The sequence below is a fragment of the Thamnophis elegans genome, chromosome 1 (assembly GCF_009769535.1).
Source record: "Thamnophis elegans isolate rThaEle1 chromosome 1, rThaEle1.pri, whole genome shotgun sequence".
Taxonomy (NCBI): Eukaryota; Metazoa; Chordata; class Lepidosauria; order Squamata; family Colubridae; genus Thamnophis; species Thamnophis elegans.
This window is the reverse complement of record NC_045541.1, coordinates 91266448-91288702: the sequence shown is the minus strand read 5'-3', so window position 1 is coordinate 91288702 and position 22255 is coordinate 91266448. Positions and strand designations below refer to the sequence as shown.

The 22255-nt window shown below is 37.5% G+C and overlaps 1 protein-coding gene across 6 annotated transcripts in view; it reads left to right on the top strand.

The window, feature by feature from the left end:
- HIPK3 (homeodomain interacting protein kinase 3) overlaps positions 1–22255 on the top strand; it is a 79996-nt gene that overhangs the window by 32964 nt on the left and 24777 nt on the right. For 5 of the 6 annotated variants that reach the window (XM_032223985.1, XM_032224004.1, XM_032224012.1 and 2 more), the window contains one exon: positions 2244–3345. In XM_032223985.1, the coding sequence (XP_032079876.1) occupies positions 2244–3345 (1102 nt within the window). Of the gene's footprint in view, positions 1–2243; positions 3346–15866; positions 15949–22255 lie in introns of those variants that run through there. The other variant, XM_032224031.1, reaches the window with a different exon arrangement.

The following is a 22255-nucleotide window of genomic DNA, read 5'->3' as shown; positions in this document are numbered from 1 at the left end:
TTAACATAAATTTCAGCTTTTGCATATGAGGAGGTTGTACCAGGCTGTCTTTTGCCCATAATAGTAACATTTTTGAGGAACAGCTCTTGCTTTGTAGTTGAAAATGATTTCTATATTGTTGTGCTAGTATTAGAAATTGATATTCCCTATTCAGAAATTTAATTTAGGTTTAATTGCAGTCAATATAGAGTTTAAAGAAATAACTCAGAAAATGTAGAGTTTAAAGAAATAACTCAGAAATTTAATTAATTGACTCTTCCATCCATCCATCAATTTCGACAGAGCTTGAAGCCTTATGGCAGTGTTTCTCAACCTTGGGAACCTGACGTTTTGTGGACATGCTGGCTAGGGAATTCAGGGATTTGAAGTCCACACAATCTAAAGTTTCTAAGGTTGAGAAATGCTGCCTTAAGATTATGTCATTCCATTTGAGAACTTTAGGCAAACTACATTGGATATGTTGTCACTCATGAGATCAGAAGATAGATATATGGTTTATATTAACCATTTTTACGAATAATTCGCTATTATTCCTTCAGATCTCACTTTTTCCCCTTTGGCAAAATTTGTTTTCTTAAAATGTCATATCTGAGAAGGTGGATAGTCTTCATCATAATGAATTGTCTCCTATATTGATAAAGGATCTGTTTTTTAAAAAAACCTTTTAACTTGCTTGTTAACACCCTAACCCTAACCTTGCAGTAGTGGTAATATGGGAGATAGGTAGTACTTCAAGTCACCAGGCTCTAGGCTGTGTAGGACTTTATAGGTGACAACCAGGTCTTTGAATTTCATTCAAAAGCAAACTGGTTAATTATGAAAGAAAATCCAAAGCTATTTGGAAGAGTTTGATTGTAAAATCATTTCATTGCTATTTTTTGTGTGGATAGTAGTTATTTAAAAGGTGTAATCTTGTTCCATCTTCCTCCCAGAAGTTTGAAACTGCATACCTAGGAGTAAATGCAGGTGTTTGTATTCATGTACAGTTCACTTTTAGATCTCTTAAACTTTTGCAATAAAACAGTAACTTAGCCTAATTTATTTTCATTCTTCCCTTTCTCTGTATCTTTAAAAAGCCTATCCTCTGAAAAGGCACTCTTGAGTAGCAGTGCACACTTATGGAAGGTAAAGCTGTCCATTTCTCAATATGCTTTAAATAGAACAAAGTGTGTAATTTTCATCAACCACTGAAGTCACTTGGTATCTCTGTTTAACACACAAGATCTGCTATGTACCTACGAGTCAGAAATAATCCTCCCAGTTTACTATACAAAATGTATACTTTAATATTTGAAAAATCACTTTACTGCAAAAAAAGAAAAAAGAAAAGCTTGCAGGACCATTCAATTAATACACTATGCTACTTACCTACCATTGTATCATTCATATACATTGCCACAGACAAAGAAATATAAAGAAGGTGTTGGGTTGAAAGCCTTTTTTGTGATGTGTTAGGAACAAACAGATATTCCTTTGTACTGCTGTTTTTATATTAAATACTTTATACTGAACTTATACAAATGAAGCCAGGAGCTGTTTTTACTTTTTTGTTGAGAAATTAGATAAATATTATGTAATTTTGTAGTTCTTAGAATGATGAATATGCTTTAAATTCTGCTGTATATTCTCGTAAGGGACTAGTGAAAAAAGAATTTCAAAGGCCAAAGAGGATTCTTTTGATTTAAGAAGCCACTTCAAGAGTTTGAGTTGGATGATGCATGTTTAAGCCATCTGTATAGAATCATAAGTTGGGAAGAACCAAAGAGTTTATTTCTATGATGATAAAGCCATGTAGTTTAATTGCTGATTAATTTCCATTATTGAATTACTCTGAAAAAACAAAGTTTCTTTTGTACATTAGTCACAATGAAAGTTATTGGCAAAAACTTAAATCTTCCCCACATTATTGGCATCGATTTAAATAGGTTCTGCTATTACACTTGTTTCATAGTAGTTACAAGGTATTTGATATTAGCACTGGGCTCTAACTTTGAAAGCTGCTTTTACTTAAAGTTAGCAGAGTGGTAAACATCCAAAATCTGTTTTGGTACACGGTATATTTTCTCTAAAAGCAGAGGAAATTTGTCCATTACTCATGTATAAACCATGTAAAACATGTAGCAGCTTCAGTATTTAATGTACAAAATGCTTGCTTTTTGATTTAACTATTTTTAGAGACTTTAGAGATAAATATATGGAGGGATGGGAAGCAACAGTATCTTAATATGTTCTCTCTCTTTCAGGTATGGCCTCACAAGTCTTGGTCTATCCATCATATATTTATCAAACTCAGCCAAGTGCCTTTTCTAATGTGAAGAAACTGAAAGTGGAGCCAAGTAGTTGTGTATATCATGAAAGAGCCTACCCACAGCTCTATTTGAATGGTAACAATTTTGGAATCACTCAGCCTCCCAGTAGGGGTGGTACTTTCTTGCAAGCTACAAATATATTTGACAGACCTCAAAGAGAGACTTTTTTGTTGCAGACCAGCACTGTTGGTTTAAAAACTATTGCAGGTGCTACAAAAATCTTAGCAGTGCAGGCACAGCAACCTCAAGTGGAAGCACCTTGGTCTGGGACACAGGAAAGTGAGTTGACCATCTTGGACCGTCCCCAGCAATGTGGATTAAAGCGTAAGAGTGAAGAGTTAGAAAACCAGAGTGGCGCAATGCAGATTGTTGATGAACTGCCTATATTGCCTGCTATGTTGCAAACAAACTTGGGGAACCCAATGACAGTTATGACAACTACTGCAGCTTCAAAACCAAATGGTACCAGTGGTGATGGAGATTATCAGTTAGTGCAGCATGAGGTATTATGTTCTGCGAAAAATACTTATGAGGTTCTTGATTTCCTTGGGCGAGGGACTTTTGGTCAAGTCGTAAAGTGCTGGAAAAGAGGGACAAATGAAATAGTGGCAATCAAAATCCTGAAGAACCACCCATCTTACGCACGCCAAGGACAAATAGAAGTGAGCATATTAGGAAGATTAAGTACAGAGAATGCCGACGAGTTTAATTTTGTGAAAGCCTATGAGTGCTTTCAACATCATAACCATACTTGCTTAGTTTTTGAGATGTTGGAACAGAATTTGTATGATTTTCTGAAACAAAACAAATTTAGCCCTCTTCAGCTAAGGGTAATTCGGCCTATTCTGCAACAGGTGGCCACTGCACTGAAAAAATTAAAAAGTCTTGGTTTAATACATGCTGACCTCAAACCAGAAAATATTATGTTGGTGGATCCAGCACGGCAGCCTTACCGAGTTAAGGTAATTGACTTTGGATCTGCTAGTCATGTATCAAAGACAGTCTGTTCAACATACTTGCAATCTCGCTATTACAGGTATGTACCTACTATCTTACACATGAAAAATTTGAATTTTCTACATTGACTTATGTAACTAAATTAGTTTGTTTTCCAGAGTCCAAAATGCATAAGGTTTGGTAAGAATACTTCTTTAAATAGCTTCTAGTTGTATTTGACTAATTAAGTAGAACTTCATTGTTTTGTTATGCATACCGATCCTGAGAAGCACATAATTAGAATAATTATTAGAAATTATACTGGATAATTAAAGAAGTATTAGCTTGTACTCTCTGAATATGTTTTTTCACTTCCAGTGTTGAGAGTATTGTCCACTGGGAAATCTGTAAAACTAAAAATGCTTTATATTTTTTTCACCATCAGCTCCAGTCAGCTTAGATAATAGAGATGGCAGATCATGAAGTGATAGTTGGCAGCTAGCCTTGATGAGTCTGCTTATGCACCATGTAAAAACTTGACATTACATTGTATGAACAACATGAACACTGTGAAAAAGGCTATGTACAAGTGGAAACAATTAAGTACATATTCCGAGATTATCTGTCTGGGGAAATGAAGCACACTCAGGGCTGATCAACACATTATTTACAGATAGCAAAATGGTTTCTAATTTGTTTCGAGATTTTGGGAAAGTTTCCAATATAGCCAGCAAAGGTATTTTGTTCAGATATGTATATAAAGAGCATTTTGGGAACAGCTCCCCCCCCCCCCTTTGGATAAATTCTTGTTTTCTCTGCCTGTATTCCACAAGCTAATGTTCATCAAGCTAACAGGTGGGTGTTCTATAACTTCTTTGCCCCTTTTTATATAATTCCAAAGTTCCTTTGATTAAAAATCAATAACTTGGTTATCCACCATTTCCAACCAGAAAAAAATAATAATGCAGTGTAAACTTTTACAAAGGACGTCTAACTTCATTCACCAACTGTAATGCCCATACATGTGACATGGTCCTGCTCAGTTTGCTTCATCATGCCCCTTCTTATAGCTCTCATCACTCCAAGACAAAAACTGTCTATCCTGTAATCATTCATTTCTTCTGGACTAAAGGAATCTTAATACAAAAAGCAGAAATTGTAATTATTTTAATTCCCTTACCCATTCTCTGTTATGCCATGTTAATCACTGGGACTCAGTTGGAAAGCAGTAAATGGTACCAGGTCATAGAGAAGTGTAGTCAGACAGAAAATGAAAATCAGGAATGGGACAAGCAAGATAAACGTCTGATACAAATGTAGCTCCAGCACCTGTATTCTGAAGTTGAAGGTTTTTCTGTTTATGAATGCAGGATCGTCTCTTGGTTCCAGCTGCTCATTAAATGGTTGGAAAGGCTCTACAGTGATCCAAATTCCAAAGAGGAAAGGTAATTAAGAGATTGTATGGGTGTGTAGATTGCACCTGTTGACATCCCCTTCAAAAAGTCTCATTTAAGAAGGTGCCAACAAGTGTGTATGTGTACCAATACATGCTCAGAATTACTTTTTCTCCTTTGGAGTCTGGATCACTGTGCAGCTGATGATTAACTGGTTAGAGAGGTTACTGTAAGTAAGGACTTGTATTTGAGTAGACCCGTTACTGCTGAGGAACCTCTTTTCAAACCCAAGCATCCTGATCTCCCAGCCTTCTGTTTCTGGATTTTCTTGTGGAGAATGAGGAAAAAAAAGTAACCACCTGGGTCAGTTAGCTAGTGGGTTCTTGCATTACCGTATACCATAGATACCAGTCATGGCGGACCCTTCTCCATAATTCTGATAAGTTATCGATACTCTGCCTCTTTATCTAAGGGAATTTTGGGGGACCTGACACAGGATGGACTTTTAAATGTGTTTTTCAATAGTTTGCAATAGTTTCTGAGTGATTGGATAGAGAAAACACTGTAAGAAAAAACATAAGTAGTCCTTGCTTTATTGATCATTCACACTTATGACAGTGATGAAAAAGTAACTTTACAACCAATCCTCACATTTATGACCTTTGCAGGTGTGTAAAGCAAAGGAAAGCTGAAATAAAATTATAAGCAGAATCATGATTTCAGTTAGCCACTAAGTTGTCCTTCACAATTTTGATTGGTAAACGGGGACTAATATAAAGAATCACATTCTGATACTTCCCCTTTTTGAACATATTGCCTGTTTCATATTTGCAGTATTTATCAGCATAATTTATTTGGCCAAGGGTGATTAGATCCCTAAGGAATTTGTCTCCTATGCAGAAGCTCTCAGTGTACATGTAAAGCAACAGAATCATCATCATCATCATCATCATCATCATCATCATCCCAATAAGATGAGGGAGTAAAGAAAATAATGAGGATAAATGATAATATACAGCTGTACTATATCTATGGTCATTGAGTGAAATTTTTACTGGTGAATTTACTGGAGAGTGCGTGTCTTTAACTGAGGAAAGGCTGTTGGTTTTCAGACAGTACTTCAGATAGTAACAAATAGCTTTGAAGAAATGTCATTTGTATCGAATGTATATAATTTCTATGATTGCACTATACAAATGATAATTGACATATAATTGATGTAAATCACTTATATGGGGAGAAAGGATAGATCCAGCCAATTTTCTGTCATTAGAAATCTATCACTAGATCAGTGTTCTGGCATTATTATTATTATCAGGTTCCATTGTCCAGCAGTTCCTAAACTTTTTGCCATCACACCTCCCTTATTATATATAATCTTATTGTATATTCCTCCCTTAACAATCCAAATGCCAAATAAATACAATGAAAACGGTAGCATGGAAAAAGTGGATTTCTTGTGACAGTCTTAAGTTTCTTCATTAGTTCTCGTGGACTCTGCCTATCTCTCCTAAAGGGAGGCAGACCTCACAGTTTGGGAAACCATGTCATACACTAAAAAAGTTTGAAAGCCAATAATTTATAGCAAATTATTTAGCTGGAATGTTATTTTCAGTGGTGGGCTTCAAAAAGTGCAGCAAGGGGTTGCTGTTGTTGGGTGGGCATGCCCATGGTGGACATGGTCTAGTCAGTCTCCTGCACCATGGTGGCTAGGCCCCATTTCCGGACTTCTGGAACTTTTGATAGGCCTTTTTTTTTTGCCCTCCCCAGGCTCTGAAGGCTTTCCGGGAGGGCAAAAACTGCTTACCCCGGGCTCCAGAGTCCCTCCAGAGACTGGAAACAGGCCCATTCCCCCCCAAGCCTCCATGCATTTACCTGGCATGATGAATGGGCTGCATGGAGATTCCTGGGAGGGGGCGTGGCCAGCCAGGGGTGGCATTTGGGGGTTTGCCAAACTGGGCAGAATTCTAGCTAGAGGATTGCCTGAACCCATGTGAACCCCAAGCTGCCCACCCCAGGTTATTTTGTTAAATATTAAATAGAAAAACAGCACGACACTTCTATAGCATTTATTATTTGTATATGCATTCTATATTTACCACCATGGAGTTTCTTCAAAATGTTATTTTAAAAAAATTATTTTTATAATGTAAACCACAATACATTATATTATTTCAATGCAGATTTAAATGCAGTAATGTTTATATAACATGTTTAAAATTATTAACATTGTATTTAAAATCTTTAAAATATTGAAATTAAAAAGAAAGTAAAAATTATATCAATATTTAAGATGTTGGTGTTACAGGCATAAAATTATTTATCTTTTCACCCAAAGTTGAGTATAGAGTCTAAGGTAAAAAAGAAAGCACCACTCTAATTCAATGCAGACTACTAAACGTATATGATGAATTAATGGAGGGAACTGGAGTTTAAAATGGAGTAAGTTCATGAACTTGGATATCTGTTGAGAGCTAAACAGGAAATGTTTTAGGTATCTCCTTTGAGTCTTGCTGTCAGAGAACAACTTCCAGAAGTTAATCCAGGCTGCAAAAATTATTTCAAACTCCATACATTTTTGTTTAAAGAAATGAACAGCAATAATGGAGCTAGTATTAGGAATTTCTGGTCCAAGATTAGATGAAAAATGATATTATGAAGGGTGATTAATTAGTTGTTTTATTAATTAGGGTGCCATTTTTGTACCTGGTGAAAAGTAATTTTAAAATAAACCAGCAATAATTTCATTCGTTTGTTTCGTTTATTGGTTTTGTATGCCGCCCACTCCCAAAGGACTCCAGGCGGCTCACAATGAAACGGGGAGGGGATAAATAAGACAATACAAAGAATATTAAAATATACAACAGTCACAAATGAAGCGGGGCTGGATACTTCAACAGCCCCCAGCCTGCCGGAACAGCCAGGACTTGGTAGCTTTACGGAAGGCCGGGAGGGTAGTAAGGGTCCGGATCTGCATGGGGAGCTCGTTCCAGAGGGCCGGAGCAGCCACAGAGAAGGCTCTCCCCCGGGGGGTCGCCAGCCGACATTGGCTGGCAGATGGGACCCGGAGAAGGCCGAGCCTGTGTGATCGAATCGGTCTTTGGGAGGTAATTGGCAGGAGGCGGTCTCTCAGGTACCCAGGTTTGGTCCTTTGAATTGTTGTTCCATTTTGGAAAAACTTACTCTAAATAGATTAATTTGAGAATGTTTTATGAATAGTCCCACAGATAAGGTAAAATTAGATGTGGGCATTTGTTTAATGTTAATGACAAAATGTAGATGAGAAACAGTGTAAATATAGTATTCTGAACAAAAAAAATCTTTATTTTTTCATCTTTTCACGTGTTGCTATGATTCAGTTAACTTCCATAAACAAACATTTCCTTTTGATTTAGTTGCTCAAGGATTATTCTGAAATACTTTATTTGGGCTTTGGAAATAAAAACAAGAGTGCAGTCATTGATGAAAAAAGCAGTGCATGAGAACAGGACCAAGATTCCTCTGTAAACAACTTGAGCTGGAATGTGGCCTCAGATGTTATTCTATCACTTTGAACTGTGCATCACTGAAATGTTGGGGGGTGGGGGGATAGCTTAAAATAGGCAGGGGGTGGTAATCAGAAACTGTTGACTACTATAGATGGTGAGGCTGCTTCACTGCTGCAGTGAAATAAGCCAGAAGTACATGCAGTTAAGTGTATTCATTTTGCTCAAGGTCAGGCTGCTCAAAGTCGACTCTTAGTTTGTAAGTATAGTTACTGTCAAGAAGGCCTCAGCTATTACATGTGTAAAGGCAGTTTATTAAGATGGGCTGTATTTAATTGAAAAGCTTCATCTTACAAAAAGTTGGAGAAGGACGACGACATGGATGGGGGAGATGATCTGCCTAGCTCTACTCCCCCCCCCTTTATTCAAGGTTGAAAACATGATCTGGTTCAGCTGGCTGGTATAAATGTAAACAAACTGAAAATGGTAATGACTAAATATGCTAAATATGCTGATTGACAGATGTTATTGTTTTGGCCTTTGGGTTTTCTCAAGCAGCTTATCTAAACTGATAACTTTTTTCTTTTTCTTTTGAATAATAAAGTGGTGATATAATGGTTAAGGTTTCAACCCAGGAGACCTAGATTCAAGTCTAGTTCACTTGGACATGAAAACTCATTGTTTGACTTTGGAACAGCCACACACTTTCAATCAAATCTGTGTTGTTGTGGGGGAAATTTTAAGGAGCAAGTAATATGTGCCACTAAAGGTTTATGGAGGAAGACAAAAATAAAAATATAATAAATATAAAAATAGGGCATTCCCATAGTTTTCTCGAATGCATCTCTTGTTTTTTGCTGCTTGCTATAGATAACATTTAATTTTTTTCTCTTAATCAAAGACATACTTTGGCTCATTTGCATAAATGTGTCCCTTTTTTCTTTCTTCTGCTTTAAGTCAATCTCTGATTACATTATTAGGCCTGGGCCTTCCAGCCTTTTGCAATATCAGAAGTGATACAAATATCAAGAGCTAATCTAATTTCCATCCAATTGCCCCGACTCTACCACAAAGTTAGTTACAGGATGCAAGTCGTAAAAGGGGAATATAGAGTTAATTTAATTTCAAGCGGAAGGATGTTCCATAAAGTGGGCACCTGAGCAGAGAAGGCATGTCTCCTGAGACTCACCAAATGTAGGTTTGTAGGCAATAGGATCTGTAGCATGCCCTGTTTTTCCAGATCTAATGGAGGCAAGCTGATACAAGGGAGATGTCCCCCAGGTAGCCCACTACCATGCCACAAAGGGTTTTAAAGATTAAAACCAGCGCCTTGAGTTGGACCTAGAAGCAAACGCACAGCCAGAGCAGTTTGCAGAGCAGAAGTATAATATGCACTGTGCATAACTGCCTATGCTGGTTTATTCTGTACTAGCTGAAGTTTCCAGATGTTCTTCAGGATCAGGTCTATGTTGACTGCATAGTCCAATTTGGAGGCAACTAAAGCATGAATGACTGTAAGCAGGACCTGCCAATCCAAAACTGGCACAGTTGTTGCACAAGACGAAGCTGCACAAAGGACTTCTTGCTACAAATGCCATAAGCTCATTTAGCAGGACTCATGATCCTATGAGGACCTCTGGATTGTACAGCCCTATCCAACACCAAAGATGTCATGGTCCTGGAACCAATGGGCCCCCAAAACCAAAGTTTTGCCTGGGTTCAATTGATGTTTCTTGTTCCTCATCCAGTCACAGCGTCCATATACCAGGATAAGATATTTATGGCATTGCCTAATTCGCTAGGGGTGGAGATATATAATTTGATATCATCAGCATACTGATGATGGGTATACTCTTAGAGAACCAGTTACACTTGTACAGACTTTCAAATGGGTGTTTGAGTAGAGCGTCTGCACCAAGAATAAGAATCTGGGCTCCATATTTAAGCCTGCCAATTTCATCCACAAAATGTTTCTATTTATAGAATCATTAGCTGCACTAAGATCTATAAATGCAGTAAACAGGTTTTTGCCATTTGTTAATTGTTTTGTTAAAAGATGTTAAAGTAAAACAATCATCTATTGTGGAGCACTCTGGTCTAAATTCAGCTTGTTTCTCTACTTACTCCTTTCCATTACCCAATCTTGTGTTTTGCTCATCATATGTTTTGCATACATCTTAGCCACAATTCTAATAAGGTTTTATCGGTCTATAGTTTTTTGAGTCAGCTTTGTCCCCCTTTTTATGTAGGGGAACTATTCTGGCAACTTCCCATCCGACTGGAATGCAACCTGAACAGCTTTGCTAATAGTAGGGCACAGCAATCAATATGAGTCTTAAAGAGCTCTGGAAGTAAAAAAACTTTTCCAGGCATCTTATTAGAAACATTGAAAGACAAATTTGATTTCTGATAGTTCAAAGACTAACATGTCATATGCAATGTTCCCTCTAATTTTTTTTCCGTGTGAGCGGAAAAGTATAGTGTTTGAGCAGCACATTTTCATACCTGAGCACCTGGATTTTTTTCATAGATATCACCCAAGACAACGAACTTAGTGTTATTTGAAACTCAATTCTACCATGTAAATATCCATTAAGTAACGAAATCTCCCTATACAGGTAGTCCTCTACGACCATCATTGAGCCCAAAGTTTCTATTGCTAAGGGAGACATTTGTTAAGTGAGTTTTGCCCCATTTTACAACCTTCCTTGCTACAGTTAAGTGAATCACTGCGGTTAAATCAGTAACCTGGTTGTTAAGTCAGTCTGACTTTCCTACTGACTTTCCTTGGCAGATGGTTGCAAAAGGTGACCCCAGGACACTGCAACCATCATAAATATGAGGCAGTTGCCAAAGATCCAAATTTTGATCCTATGACCATGGGGATGCTGCAATGATCATGTGTGAAGAACAGCTGTAATTCACTTTTTTCAGTGCTGATGTAGCTTTAGTCATTAAGTGAACTGTTGTAAGTTGAGGACTATACTTTCCCCCTTACTATCCAATAGTCTGCAGTGATATTAGCAAGTTATGAATAAATTACCAACTGATATAGATTAGCAATTGGAGCACTTAAAGAAGCAAACAAAGAGGGGAGAGGAAGGGAGGGAGGAAGGAAAGAAGGGAGAGGGAGAGAGAGACAGAGACAGAGGGAGAGACAAAAAAGGAAAGAGGAGAAAGAGAAAAAGAAAGGGGAGAGGAGGGTGGGAGGATAAGAAAAAGAGGCAGAAAAAAAGAAAGAGAGAGAAAGGAAAGGAAGAAAGAAGGAAGGAAGGAAAGAAAAAAGGAAGAAAGAAAAGAGGAGAGGAGAGAAGAGAAGGAATAGAGGCCAAAAAAGCAAACAAGGAAAAGTAGGGAAAAAACTTTCACTGGAAAACACTATTTTTCCATCAGTGCAAAACTTTCCTAAACAAGGTTAATTTTCTGGATTTTGACTTTCCGGTCCAGGTGGACCAAGAAGCCTTTATTTTCTTTTTCTAAAATCAAAATCTGCAGAGCACCAGCTCAACTCCCCCTTCCTGCAAAAAAAAAGTGGCTGTGTCTTGAGGGTAGTTTTGAACCAGGTCTCTTAAATCCTAGTCCAGCGCCTTAACTATTAAGCCCCTCAAGGAATGTGTAAAATAGCCCTTCCTAGGGCTTCGTCCTGTTTTTTGTCAGAAGTAAACTCTGGTAACAAATGGGGAATTATAATAACCCCAATCAATTTTGCTTTCTGTAAACTGTGTCTCAAATTATTAAAATGTCACTGCCTGTTTTATAATTTCAATAAAATTGTTAGAGACACATGATTCTTTCTAGCATGATTTCATACAAAAGCATTTTAAAGGTTTTAATATGTTATTGAGAATAAATAAAGATTAACATTAGGCATAGAATTATAAAGTGTGAGTGGATTAAAATAGAATTCAACTATTATCACAGTCCCTTCCTACCACTGTATGGCTCTAAGGTGCTAAGGCACCCTCATGTATTGTAGATCCAAAATGAAAGTCTCTAAGAATATGGGTTATTGTGAGGGGTATTTTTTTCTCTTAAGTTTTTTAAAATTAAAATTTCCTAATTGGTGCGTAAAATATGTTGCAAAGCAAGTCTCCAGCTTCTTCATTTCTGCATTCTGAAATATTTTTTCCTGTGTGAAAGCTATTCATAAGGTTGGTTTTATTCCTGAATATCTAGTAAATAAGCTTATATTTCTCCTATATTCTGAAGTTATACCAATCTTCTTGTGTTTTAATTTCAGACATAACATTTTTGTCTCTGATTGCATTGAAAAACAGAAGAAACAGATAATGTTAGAAAACTTGGGAGTCCCTATTCGGGCGGGGGGGGGGGGAGACGATGCCGCTGCGCCCGGGACCCCTCCTGTCCCTCGGGGCGGCGCTGATGTCTCTCTTGTGGGGCGGGGGTTGCGGGGAGTTCCTGGAAGCGAGGAGGTGGTGGGGGGAGATAGCCAGGGTCCGCGTTTGGCTCTTTCTCCCTGCCTCCAGCTCTTTCCCCAGAAGGAAACACCTTCCTTCCTCCGCGTTACGCTGAGCCTCGCTTAAAGGCTGCGGTTTTGAGCTCAGGCAAGATGGGAACAAAGGGGGGGGGTTTGCACAGAGCTTCTTCAGCTCTGACAGGATTGTGGGGAATGGGAGGATTTCTATGCCTTGCGGACAGCTGGGCATTTGCATCCCCCACTTCCTAACTCCTCACTGTTGCAGCCATTGCTGGTCCAACACGATTTTCCTCCCCTGGGATGGCAGCGGAGCCCCGGGGCTGCTTCTTCTGCGTCCGCTGGACTGTGGGGCTGGGAAGGGGGCGGGAAGAGCGGCGGGGCTGGCTGTGGCCGGTGGTGGCAGGCTGGTTCGCCTCCTCCTCCTCCAACAGGCAACAGCACTGCCGGATCCAGTTGTAGCCGCCTGCAAAACGTTTCCTTTACAGAGTTTCTCTGCGCGGCAGATAGAAACTCTGCGCGGGGCTTTCTTGCAAGGTGCGCGGCCGCGCAGGCGCGCACCTTAGAGGGAACAGTGGTCATATGCATGTTTGCGTGAGAGACTCTGGTTAAGATTAGAAAATAGATTTGCATAAAAATCATCTCAAATCGAGGCTGGAATAGGAATGTTGAATTTGAATTTACATTCATTCAATAAATCTGATACAGCATTCCAGAAGAAAATTGAATTTGTGAAACTGGAAGTTTGCTGAAACTTCCAGATCTGATCTAATTCTACAGGGGGCTTTTTAAAAACTTAATAATTTATAGTCATTCCTAAAAAATTTTCAGCATGAGAACTTTGCGTCTCCATTGAATTTAATTCTATCATTCTCTTCCAGTTTTAATAACTATCAAGAAAACTTATTCTGTCTTCTATTGTGTTAGCTTTCTAATAGTTATATTACATTCTAAGGGATTTTTTTTTTACAACTATGTGCTAATTTTGAGTGATTACTTTTAGGCAAAACTCAGCCAAAATAGGAGATGAGTAGCTCTGTCTTTTTTTCATTATTGATTATACTTTTTCCATTTGCACTGAGCAGGTAGTATTTTTCAATCTAGCTTTTATTTTGGGCATGGAAGAAAAATCTTTGTTTTTTGCTTTAGATTTTCTGACACCAACTGTATAAATACAGTTTATGTGTCTAGTTTTCCTTGGTGAGCTATCACTCTGTCTCCTGTATTTATCTTTTTTTAATTTTGAGATCTCTGCTAAGATTTTGTACATTGATTTATTCTTCATTTTTCCTACCCCTTCTTGGGAATTAGATTTTTAACATGATTTTTTTTGCATATTTTTCAAGTGGCTTTTAGAGAAGCATACAAACATTTTGTGTATGTAGATATGTAAATTCAAATTATTAATGCTTATATGCTTCAAATGATTGAAATGCTTAATTTCATATAAGATACTTTGACTTTTTAAAAACTACATATTTTATACAGATACTGGAAAATTCAAATAATGTGAAAATTGAAGACTCATAGTACTTAAAGTCTGTTATAGAAAGCATACGTTTGTGCTTGGGAAATGCAGGGATAATAGAAATGGTAATATACCCCAGTCCTGGTCAATGTTGATAGAAAAGATGATAAAAATTGTAGCCCAGTAGTATCTGGTTAGCTGTACATTTTCCTGTTACAGTATGTATCAGAGATTACGAGGTTTACCACACCAAGAAGCACACCTGATACTGATAGAATGCTAACATTGCAATCTGGTTGAGAAATGCAAGTATCTCGTGTTTCAGAACTAGCAGTAGCAGAAGACATGAAACTACACACACACACACACACACATACACACACACATACACACACACACGAACGCACACACACAGTGTATATTTACTAATCTTTATTTAAGCTGTGTCTTGAACCTTTAAGACCTAATGAATTTACAATTTGTATAGAACCTATTTCTCTTAAGCTTACTACTTATTCTGTTTCTTTCTATTTTATGTAAAATATTGCTGATCTTTTGTGTAACAAACCACTTCCATGGACTTTTATTAACAAATTAGTATTTTTTTATTAACAAATTAGTAATTTTTATAATTCTTACAATTTTTATAGAAATTAATCTTTCTGTAAGCTAGAAGCTAATTGTTCTTTTCTGTTTTGTCTTAACACTTTCTTCTTTGCTTAGCAAGATATTAAAATGTTCTTTCAAAAAGAAGCTATTACATATTATAATATTAATTGTATATTTTAATCTGGAACATTAATGTCGAATTTTGATCCAATCTTGGGTTTTAAATACCTGTTGAAATATCGACAAGCCAGAGTTCATACAAAAGTTAAATACAGGAGAGTTACTTCTATAGCTTTTATCATACCACATCATACCAGATTCGTGACTGCAAATAGGTAGCATATAAATTTAATAAATAAATAAAGTAATAACAAATGTTACCAAGAGATGTCAACTATGAGAATTTGACCAGAATGCATTCTTGGCTTGTTTATATAATGCACTAAGCCATTGTTTGCTTAACAATGTCATTGTTAATTGTTAATTGTCATTGAATAAACCACAGTTCATTAGATTAAATAAATGGGTTTACAAGCCCATTCAAAGTCGGAGGTGGAATTACTTTGAAATAAGCTTATAACTTAATAAGACATATGAACTCAGCCATTGTTAAATGGTACACTAAAGAGTTATGCTGCCTCAGCTAATTTAGCTAAGATACCTTTTTAAAGTTAAAGAAGTTGCTTAAGTTATTGGCTTTAGAAGATCACCACTGGTGGTAATTAGACAGAATAAGTGAAAACACACCCTAGATACCTGAAAGAGAATCAGTATTCTTAAATGTGAGTGGACCCATAGGAAAAATTAATGCAAAGAATATTATATGCCCAAAATGATAACCAAGATAACCTTATCCATTACTTTTGAAGATTTCAGTTGACTTGCCTTAAGGAAGAAAATAATTTAAGCAACACTAGAATGGGTATTTTATCCTTCTTGTACATTATTTATATTGGAAGGAGAAAGCCTTTTACTAGTGAACCAGAAATGTGAAATTTTCGAGGTGGGGACTAATTAACAAATCCATATCCTCTAGGGGTATGGATCTTGAACAAAGTCTGTTCTGGGCTTGCACAGCATATGACCCATTGGGCAACACATGGCCCACCAAATTGCCCTGTGCAGCCCACCAGTGTTTTTAAAAAACTCAATAAATTCACCACCAGATGTCGCCACCACCAGGAAGGATCTGCTTCTGCTGCCCATAAGAAACTGTGCCAAGCGCCTCCAATGCCTCCAGGCCTCACCGACATCACCAGCTCCAGTGTTGCCAGCGTTCCACTAGCCACCAAACAGCTGATCGACATGCCAGGTATTACTTTGCGGCCTGTGATAATTTTAAATTTATCAGTGTGGCCCTTTTTCATCCACAAGTTGTGCAGGCCTGATCTATTCAATACCCAATCTATATTCGCTGGTAAAAGCGAGGTAGTACAACTAGTTCTTGGGATGGTCTGAGGGAGTGCATATTGTAACAAGAACTGGTAATCTCTAGTAACCCTAGAAAGGCTAACTGACAAGTCATTTTTCCCTCTCTTTCTGTCTCAAAATAGATCTACCAGAATTCCACATGTTATTTATACAGTATGGAGGTCAAATAAGCATAATCAGCAACAGAGGCGCAAACACCCTCAGAAATCTTCATAGCAATAAACTAGTTGCATTAGCTTTTGTCCCCCCCCTCCCCCTTCAAATCTTTTGTATGAGAATAGGAAATTGTGATTTAAATTTTACAAGCAAGCTATCACAGAAAAGAATTATCTCAGTTGGGGCTTCCAGTCTATGGAAGGTTCATAGGGAAAAATATGTCCCTCAAAAGGAGCTTTCTATCTAAAGCTAAGATAGCTTGTTGGCTTTAGAAGTCTAGAAGATCACCAGTGGTGGCAATACTCTCATGGGATGTAAAGAATCATCGTTTATGCTGAAATTTAACTATACTATTTTGTGATCGTAAATTCTAGTCTTACATTATATTTAATTAATTAATTTCTCTACGCCATCTCACCCTAGTGACATTGGGCAATTTAAAAAATAATTATATAATTTAAAACTATTGATAAAAAATTTGGATTTCAGTTTAGTAGGTAAACTAGAGTTACATGACTCTTGAGCATGGATGGAAACAATTTTAGGCCTGAACTAGCAGAGGAATTTCATGATAACATTTTGTAATAAGCATATAGAATAAGAAAAAAGCCTTGATAGTTGTTTTCTTGAAAGGATTAATTAATACTATCAGCATGGAGTTTAACCATCAATAGTGTACAGGTAGTTCTCGACTTAGAACAGTTTGTTTAGTAACCATTCGAAGTTACAGCAGCACTGAAAAATGTGACTAATGACCTTTGCAGCATCCCTTTGATCATGTGTTCAAAATTCAGATGCTTGGCAGCTGTTCATATTTATGACAGTTGCAGGGTCTCAGGGTCATGTGATCCCCTTTTGCAACCTTCTGACAAGCAAAGTCAATGTGGAAGCCAGATTCACTTAACATCAGAGTTACTAAGTTAACACCTGCAATGATGCACATAAGAACTGTGGCAAGAAAGGTAAAAAAAATAGAGCAAAATTCACTTAGCAAATGTCTTGCTTAGCAACATAATTTTTATGGTCAATTGTGTTTATAAGTCGAGGACAACTTGTATTAGTCCAAAAAAGGGGAATGCCTTTCTTAGGAAAATATACTAATTGTGTAGGTAAAACTATCTCTTATTAAAATTATATGAAAACATGAGAATCACTTAGTTGTATCAAAATATTATTGACTAATGGCATATATGTTTACTGAACTATATATTATCAGTTTTAAAGCATGATAGATTAGTAATCTGTATTGTTTTGTTTCTCTACTAAGTAAACACAGACATCAGAATGTAATACAAATTTTGGCCAGCATGTTGACTTCTACTCAGTCTGTCATAAAAGTTTCTGATGTTAATTTAGCATTTAAAATAACAGCTAGAAAATGTTTTGTCATGTATTCTGATGAATTGATTAACCAGCCACAAATTAATATTTTGTACAATACACTACTGCAGGGGTGTCAAACTCATGGCCTGCAACCCAGATGTGTCACACACTGGCCATGCCCACGTCTGGTTAAGCGAAGGGGAAAAATTGTGATATGCCACATGATGGCGCAAGTTTGACATCCCTGCACTACTGCAACTCCTTACAGGAGAAGCTAACATCTGCAAACACAACACCTGAATGTAACGGAATGGGGCTGTTCACCTCATACCCTTGGCCGCGCCTGTTTCACCATCGGGGTTGTGCCTCCGCCATTGGCTCCTAATGTTTCTCCTCCGCTGACACCCCCCTAGTTGTTCGCCATGGCCAATAAGCCCCAGTCCCTCCATCCCAGTCCCATTGCCATGTCCCATTCGCCGAAATACCACATACCAACACCATCTGGTTTTGCTTTCAAAATTAGCCATGTTTAGTATCTGTGAGCTCTCCTGGTTGTCTCCTTTCTACATACCAACACCATCCTACTTTGCTTTCCAAATTAGCCATGTTTACTATCTGTGAGATCTGGTGGCGGGTTCCAGAGGTGGAACTCTGGTGGCGAAGCAGGTGCGGCCAAGGGTACGAGATGAACAGTCCTAGATCCTGAATGTAATTTTTAAAATCAATGAAAATATCACCTGCAGAACTTTAACTTTTTTAAAAAACCCTTTCTTAGATGAATAAATCCCAGGTACTCTTGCCTGCCAGCATATAGGGAAGGGTGCCATCACTTGAAAGCTCATATAAACTTTTCTAAATTTAGTGATTAAAAGTAATAATTACATACGGTCTTAAAGCAAGATGGAAGATTGACCCACAAGTTTTGTTAAAAGAAAATTAGAAGACAACATAATCCAAGAAACTTTGTTAAGTATGCAAGGGACTAAGGAACAGTGGCAAAAGATTTGCTCAAATGTGCCTTCTTTCAAAAATTACGAAAATAGAAGATACCCATTCATACAAATTGGAATGCATCAAAATGTTTCAACTTAGTTTATAAATTAGACTTTCCAAACTGTTAAAAAGTGTATGGTCTTATACTAAAATCCTCTTGTGATAAGATGTTGTTATTCACTTTCTGTGAGCTATGCCTGTATGATCATCAAAAAACATTTGCTTCTGATAATATAATCTGAGCCCCACATGTATGATTAACATGTCAATCTAAACATTATTGGGAAAATATACACTCATGCTAATTAGAGGCTGCAGGAAAAATCCCTGATTTATCTTGGGCATGCAGAAGTGGGGCTTCTTATACATTGCTTCCATCAACAGAGCATGTTTCCTTGAGGGTTGTCCTTGCTCCTCGTTTATGATAGTTGAGAACAAAACGTGACACCTGAAACGAGCGATACAAATTGATTTACATTATTGAGAAATTATATTTGTGGAATATTGCTTCTTTTAACACAATATCTCCTTTTGCAAAATCTCTGGAAATGTAATACTTCCAGTAGAACGGAGTAAAAAGATGTAGATTTTGACTCTTTCCAGAAAGACTAACAAGACAAAGGAAGCTTTACTATAAAAGATCATGTGCATTTTATCGTGACCCGTCAAAAGCGCGTTCCACAAAAGCGCGGTCGACGAAATCGCGTATGTGACGTCATCACAACGCGATGAAAAAGATCGAAAAATTGAAATAAAAATTAAATTACAGCAAGCCGATTCACATAAAGGTAAGGGTTAGGTTAAGGGTTAGGGTTAGGGTTAGGTTAAGGGTTAGGGTTAGGGTTAGAGCGTTAGCGTTACGTTTAGCGTTAGGTTAAGGGTTAGCGTTAGGTTTTTCGTTACGTTAAGGGTTAGGTTTAGGGTTAGGTTTAGGGTTAGGTTAAGGGTTAGGTTTAGGGTTAGGTTTAGGGTTAGGTTTAGGGTTAGGTTTGGGGTTAGGTTTGGGGGGGTTAGGGGAAGGTTTTAGCTTTATTTTTACATTTTTCGATCTTTTTCGATCTTTTTCATCGCGCTGTGATGACGTCACATACGCGCTTTCGTCGACCGCGATTTTGTCGTCCGCGGTTTTGTGGTAGAACCCATTTTATACAGGTAGTCCTTGAGTTATGACAACAGTTGGGATTGGGATTGCTGTGACTAAGTGATGTCATAAAGCAGAATGTCACATGACACATTGCTTAGTAGTGGCAATCCAGACAGTCCCGGCATGTGTGTGTGAAACTTGGAGGTCATTAAAACAGGAAACAGAGTCCCAGGTAAAGAGTGCAGAGGTACTACAGGAAGATGGAGAATATTCTGGAAAGCCTGGTGCAAATTGCATGTGAATAAGGGAGTGGAGCAGTGGTGGGTTTCAAAAATTGTTCGAACCTACTCTGTGGGTGTGGCCTCCTTTGTGGGAGTGGCTTGCCACCCATGTGACCGGATGGGAGTGGCTTGCCGCCCATGTGACCGGATATGAAGATGCCGACGACACTTGTCAGAACCACCTTAAATTACCTCACACACAGCACTGACATGCATAAAAATATGATGTAAACTTGTTTTTTAAAAGGCATCTTTGGTTTGCGTTAAGACAACTTCAACACCCGCAGTGTTCTGATTGCACCACAAATGCAGTAGTTATCCTTACCTTTCACAGAGGCACTGAGTTTTATAAATATGAGCATGATAGTGTAGAATAATCATATCCAAGGACCAGTGGTGGGTTTCAAAAAAAAATTTGGAACCTCTTCTGTAGGTGTGGCCTGCTTTCCGGGTCCACTGGTGGAACCTCTTCTAACCGGTTCGGTAGCTTTGATGAACCAGTTCTAACTGGTAGGAACCCACCTCTGGAGTGGAGGTGCTGTAGATGTGTGCAAAATTCAGGAAGAAAGGCAGGCACCATGTGTATAAGCAAAAGGGAAAAAGAGAAAGTGGTGCATGCGTGTATGCAAGTAAGGAGGGAAGAAGGGAGTGCCCTATAAATGCAGAAAGGCATGGGGGAGATGTATCCAAGGGACTTAATGAGTTTCCTTGCTATTTCCCATTGACTTTGCTTGTTGAAAAATGGCAGGGAAGATCACAAATGGCAATCACATGACTATGAGACATTGCAGCTGATTGCAAGTCTGAGCTGGTTGCCAAGTGCCTGAATTTTTTTCATGTGATTGTAGGATGCTGTAACAACTGGAACTTTAAGGGTCAGTTATTAGTCCCATCATTCAGCGCCATCATAATTATGAACAGTTAAGTGAAGGCTACTTCTACATACGTTTGGCAGCATTACAGGGTGGGGAATGGGTGGGCAGATAAATGGAATGAATGGATAAATGAAGACTAACTGGTTCAGTTCAGTCTTTATACCCTTCCTTTTTCCCTCCCTCTCCAGAGAGGTCAGCTTCCAGGTAATTTACATTTGGAAATTTGCAGGTACATATGCCATTAATTTTTGGTGATAAGCATTTTGGAGTCACAGATAGCCTATCCAGAATCCATAAACATGTTATTTGTAATTGCTAGGAACTACATTTCATTAATCATAGTATATATGATTGTGTGAAAAAACATATTTCATAGAGATTGTTGAAAAATAAGTATGAATATGTGATTTCATTATGGTTAAATTTGGGATATTGTGCACAATCTTAGGCACCATACTTCAGAAAGGACATTGCACAACTAGAAAGGTACAGCAAGTGGTAAGTCAAATGATGAACTCCAATAGAAATATTTCAGTTTTTAATAAATCTGTCTATTCACTGGTGTGAAGCATGAACTAGTACAAAATGTGAAGTATGTTAATTTGTTTTAAAGATAAATAAAGTAGGAAGTTGTACGAAGCATATTAAATCATCATGTAAAAGAAATGAATAGAGTAATTTTATATTAATTCATGAATCTACCCAGAATATTGAAAACACTCCAGAGTGATGACATAAGGGTATTTGTCATCCTCAGAAATATTTTTTCTTCCTCCATAAAGATTATACTAAAAATAACTGTTACATCATTTCAGACATAGTTAAACTATTTAAATTAAAAAGCAAAGGAATCAACCACAACAAAGACCTTTCGCTGCTACCATTTTTGGCTTTTCATGGGAAATTTCTTCACCGTGAGTGTCAGATTACATTAGGGTGTGAAGCGTAAATTTGAAATATTTAGGAGTTCTATTTTTCAAGATGGCATGAATTAAAGTTTCTGAGTTAACAGCTGCCTTTGGTATTCCTTTTGCAAACCGTTTGAAGAGTCATTTTTATTTGCATGGCACCCAAACATTTTTGAAAATTCAGTTATTGTTACTATATTGTAATAAATGTCCAGAGAAAATAATGAATGGGGTAGATTAATAAATAAAAATTCAGATTGCACCTGTCAGATATAAGGTGAATTCTTCATAGTCTTTTAATACAGAAAAGAGACGATCACTAATGTGTTTACATGCTAACTATCAATTCAGAAAAGCATAGCTCAAACATTGAATTCCTCAAATAGTTTATCCAGAAGTAAGATAATATCCAGTAGGCAACGTCAGTGACATGTAACTGAATTAAATTAAACGATTCACATTTGAAAAAGGAAGAGGAAGACAGAAAGCCTATGTGGCTTGATATTTCAATATTATATGTATGTTCTTGTTATTATTTATATATAAAACTAAGGCAACAAGCCATTGT